A 3,998-nucleotide genomic window follows, 5' to 3' on the forward strand; every position below is an offset into this window, starting at 1 on the left:
AGTTTACATGTAAGACTATATTCCTCAACATCATTCAGAATTGATGATGTGTTTCATTTGTGAACATAAACTTTTTTTTGAAATTCAAGGGGAAACATGAATGAAAACCTTTTACTCTAAGAATAATAATAATAATAAATAAAGGATGAGCCAGAAGTCAGGAGAAATAGATAGGACTTTAGGGAACTTACTTTCCAAGATCCTTGCCCGTTCTCTGGTTCTAAGTTTAAAACATTCCTTCTGAGCTACACAAACTGGACCTGCATTTTCAAGTTCCTCCACATTATCTGCCAAAGTGTGTACACTTTATACTCAAATACTAAATGGATCGATACAAATCCTGTTCTGCAAAGCTGTATGCCAACTAATTTTCTAGAAATAGCAATTCCCCGCCCTCCCTCCATTCCTTGCCTAACTCACAAGTCTGAGGGTGTGTGCAATGTTCAAGGTGGAGTGCTAGTCTAAACTTACCTCAGTACTGTCACTGCTCCTGGGAACAAATAACGATCTGAAAAACTGGACTCAGGTGCCTGCTTCAGGCCCAACCAGATCAGGGCAGAAGTTCTCACCTCACATCTGAGGGAATACAGGTCTCTCTACAGGTGCTTATTTCAACACAGCTTCCAGGCTTTCCCTGGGCCTGGTCGTGTCAGGATCTCTGGGGAGCGGCCTCTAGATCTATTTCCATTTTAAAGAAATATGTTTCCCCCCCACACCCCTTCATTCCTCTGCAGGTTATTTGTGGCTTCATTCTCTATCCCACCTTGCCCCAACCCCCCCCCCAAAAAAAAAAGAAAAAAGAGGACCTGTGCACTGTAGTGGGAAAGCTCTAGACTGAGTCGGGAGCTGAGTGCTAGCGGCCTGATCTTGAGTGAGTTATCGAACATCTCCAGGTCACTCATGTCTATCTCATAGGGGCTATTCGAATAGGAGTCTCTACTCCCCCTTCCACTCTCAAATGCTCGACTTTAAGAACCTAGTATATCACGTACTGCATGCCTTTGAGAAACCATATTGCCTGCTAAAGAGATGCACGTCAATTAAATGTAAGAAGTCATACACGAAAAAAAAAAAAATTAACAGAAGGAAGAAAATGGAGAACATCTGAAAAAAGACCCTAATATGCCAACCCCCCGAGTCGTGAAGGAGATGGGGAGAATCTGCAGTGATGTTTCACTTCCCAGCAAGAGTCTGGAAGCCCCCAGAGAACAGAGGTAACTCCTTTCCCGGGCCTGCTCATCCACGGTGAGGCGGGAAAAGCAGGGTGAAATTGGAATTGGTAAAGGGAGAGGGGGAGACGCCCAAAGACACTTGTAAGGCTTTTGGCAACAGCAAGAAAGGGCCTTGGAAGGCTGGCGTCACTGGTCGTCGTCGTCGTCCTGGTCCTGGTAACGAATGTAGACGACCAGCATGACAAAGCCGGTGACGATACAGAGAGAGCCAACGACCAGGTAGGTGATGCCCAGGAAGGGGTTCTTGCCGCCCATCCACGAGATGCTGCTGAAGATGAGGCGCTTGTGGCCGCCGAAGGCGCGCACCGGGTAGTTGTAGGCGATGCGGACGCAGTAGGCGCCCCGCGGCAGGCCGGCCGAGTAGTTGCCCTGGCGGATGCGCGCGTACAGCTTGCGGAAGGTGGGCAGCGCGGCCGTGCGCATCCACACCACGAAGTCCTGGTTGATGAAGCCGGTGTTGTTGGGGTCGCTGCTGAGCTCGTAGACCGGCCGGTGCCAGTTGGGCGGCGGCACCGTGCCCTGGAAGGCCAGCGCCAGGCTGCCGTTCACCAGCGGCGGGTTGCGGAACTTGACGTGGTAGTCGGTCCACCAGGCGATGCCGCTGCGGTCGAGCGGCACGTCGACGTAGGGCCCGCCGGGCTGGCGCTGGTGCCGAAGCGAGAAGGATTTGTTGAAGAGGCTGTTGGCGATGGCGCCGCAGGGCGCGATGGGCAGGCCGGCCGCGCTGCGCTGGTAGGGGGCGCACTCGTTGACCGGGTGGCGCAGCGCGCTGGGCAGCCCGCTGAGCTGCGCGTCGTCGCGGGACACGCCGTAGCGCCGGTTGTTCTGGTAGAAGTTGGACAGCTCGTAGTACAGGTACACCGGGCCCGGGAAGGGCTCGGGCAGCGAGAAGCACCAGTCGCACGAGCAGTTGGGCCGCGGCGCGCGGCTCTGGAGGGCCAGGGCGCACACGGAGCAGTTGCCGGTGCCCGGGTTCCCGGTGTAGTCGTACTCGAGCTCCTTGATCCCGTTGGACGAGTAGTACAGGCCCAGGCCCAGGCCGATGAAGGCCAGGCCCACGCAGAAGAAGAGCGGCAGCGTGATGCTGGCGGACAGCAGCGGCTGCCAGGCGGGGAGGCGCTGCTGCGTGAACGCCGTGTTGTCGGGCTGGTGGGCACCCGGGGCGGTGGCGCTCCAGGTCATGGCGTTCTCGCCGGGACAGCCGCGCAGAGCGACCGAGAGTTGCCCGGGTGGGGGCCACCGCGGGCTGCCTCCCACTCCGCGCCGGGAGAGCCCGGGAGCTACTCCCCGGGTCAGGTTTCCCGCTGGCGCTGGAGGACTTTTGCCCTGTTCCCGCCCCCGCCTCCCGCGCAGGTGAGCCTCAGTTCCAGGTTCTGCGCGCAGGGACCCAACTGCCCAGTTCCGCCTCGGCGTAGGTGCTCCTGGCCGGCTCTGCCTTAGGTGATCCCGGCTCTGCCGTAGGTGATCCTGGCGAGTAACCGAGCGCCGCGCCCGACCCCTTCCGAGGTGAACCTGCGGGATGTACCGTACTCACCTGGCGGCCGCAGGCAAAAGTTTCCACTCCGTCCGGGTCAGTCCCGATGCCAGCTCCTCCTCCAGGTGAGTGGCAGCTTCAGGCTGCCTCTGAATGGCTCATACCTTGCTCAGGTACCACCTTCCCTTCCGCCTTCCAGGTGACTGGAGAGCCTAGGCCATTTTCTCCCGAGGTCGCAGGAGCTGCAGCCTCCCCTTGAAGTCCACTGCGGGACAAGCCCCTTGGGGGCATGAAGATTTCAGGTCGTTAACCTTTTATCTGGGAGCCAGAAGGTAACTCTAGACACCTTTATGTAGGTTAATTTATCGATCCTCTTTCATAGAAAAGCTACAATTCGTGGCTTTCTACCACAAGCTGTAGTGCCCAGGGAATTACATAATGGTAAAATGGGTTGCTAATTCAATGCCTACGTCCAAATCTAGCTTTTGTTTTGTTTTGTTTTAAAGGAAAAATTGCTTTCTGGCCATATGCCCAGTCTGGCTGTATAACTAAAAAAGTAGAAAGATCTCTAAAAATAAAATGGTCCTTAAAAAATAGAACCAAAGACTGAAGAGGTTTTGAGTCTTTAAATCTCTCCCTAGCTAGTGGAGAAACCACACAAGGAGAAAAAAAAAAAAAAGTGCCAGATTGCCTGTGATTTCTTTTCCTTTTCAGATCATTTTCCTGACTGGAGAAAGGCCTGGCCCATGGTCCCAGGAGACCTAGTTGCTATCCACAGTCAAGATGTTTGGAAAGTTTGGCCTAAAGATATGAACAAGGATGAAGGGGCTACTGAGAGAGAACTCAGATTTCCTCTGAACATTGCCTAGGAATCTGGCCTTTGTTTCTAGGTTGGTATAACACACACACACACACACACACACACACACACAACGGTTCAGCTTTGTGCTATAGCCTCCCTAGTGCCCAGGTGTTCCTGTCTCTCCAGCTCATAAAATGCTAGAAACTTAAATGCATTCTGTATTAAACTTCTTCAACTATCATAATATATTGCATTTAGGAGTCATTCAAAACCCATCAAAACTTATAAAATGAAAATGCTTGTTAAACAGTAGAAGTGTTTTTTTGTTTGTTTGTTTTTAGTATCTTCCAAGTGTTCAGCCCTTCACTAAGCAATATAAAAGACAGAAAAAAATGGATTAACAGTGACTCTTGACCTCAAGGCATTTGCAGTCTGATAGGGGACTTATTACTTAGGAGTAAGAAATAATAAAAAAAGAGTCAACTGACAT

General features: G+C 52.4%; 1 protein-coding gene across 1 annotated transcript; it reads right to left on the minus strand.

Annotated features, from left to right (window-relative positions):
- Window positions 1-879: 879 nt before the first annotated feature.
- CDC50B (cell division cycle 50 P4-ATPase accessory subunit B) lies at window positions 880-2,510 on the minus strand. Its single transcript, XM_006161770.3, has one exon. It carries the CDS (start codon window positions 2,412-2,414, stop codon window positions 1,359-1,361), a length of 1,056 nt encoding a protein of 351 aa, XP_006161832.1. The 5' UTR covers window positions 2,415-2,510; the 3' UTR covers window positions 880-1,358.
- Window positions 2,511-3,998: the final 1,488 nt, after the last annotated feature.

The sequence above is a fragment of the Tupaia chinensis genome, unplaced genomic scaffold (genome assembly GCF_000334495.1).
Source record: "Tupaia chinensis unplaced genomic scaffold, TupChi_1.0 Scaffold138921_1, whole genome shotgun sequence".
NCBI classification, from domain to species: domain Eukaryota; kingdom Metazoa; phylum Chordata; class Mammalia; order Scandentia; family Tupaiidae; genus Tupaia; species Tupaia belangeri.

Coding starts and splice junctions, on each gene's coding strand:
- CDC50B (XM_006161770.3), bottom strand. CDS start 2,414: ATGACCTGGAGCGCCACCGCCCCGGGTGCCCACCAGCCCGACAACACG.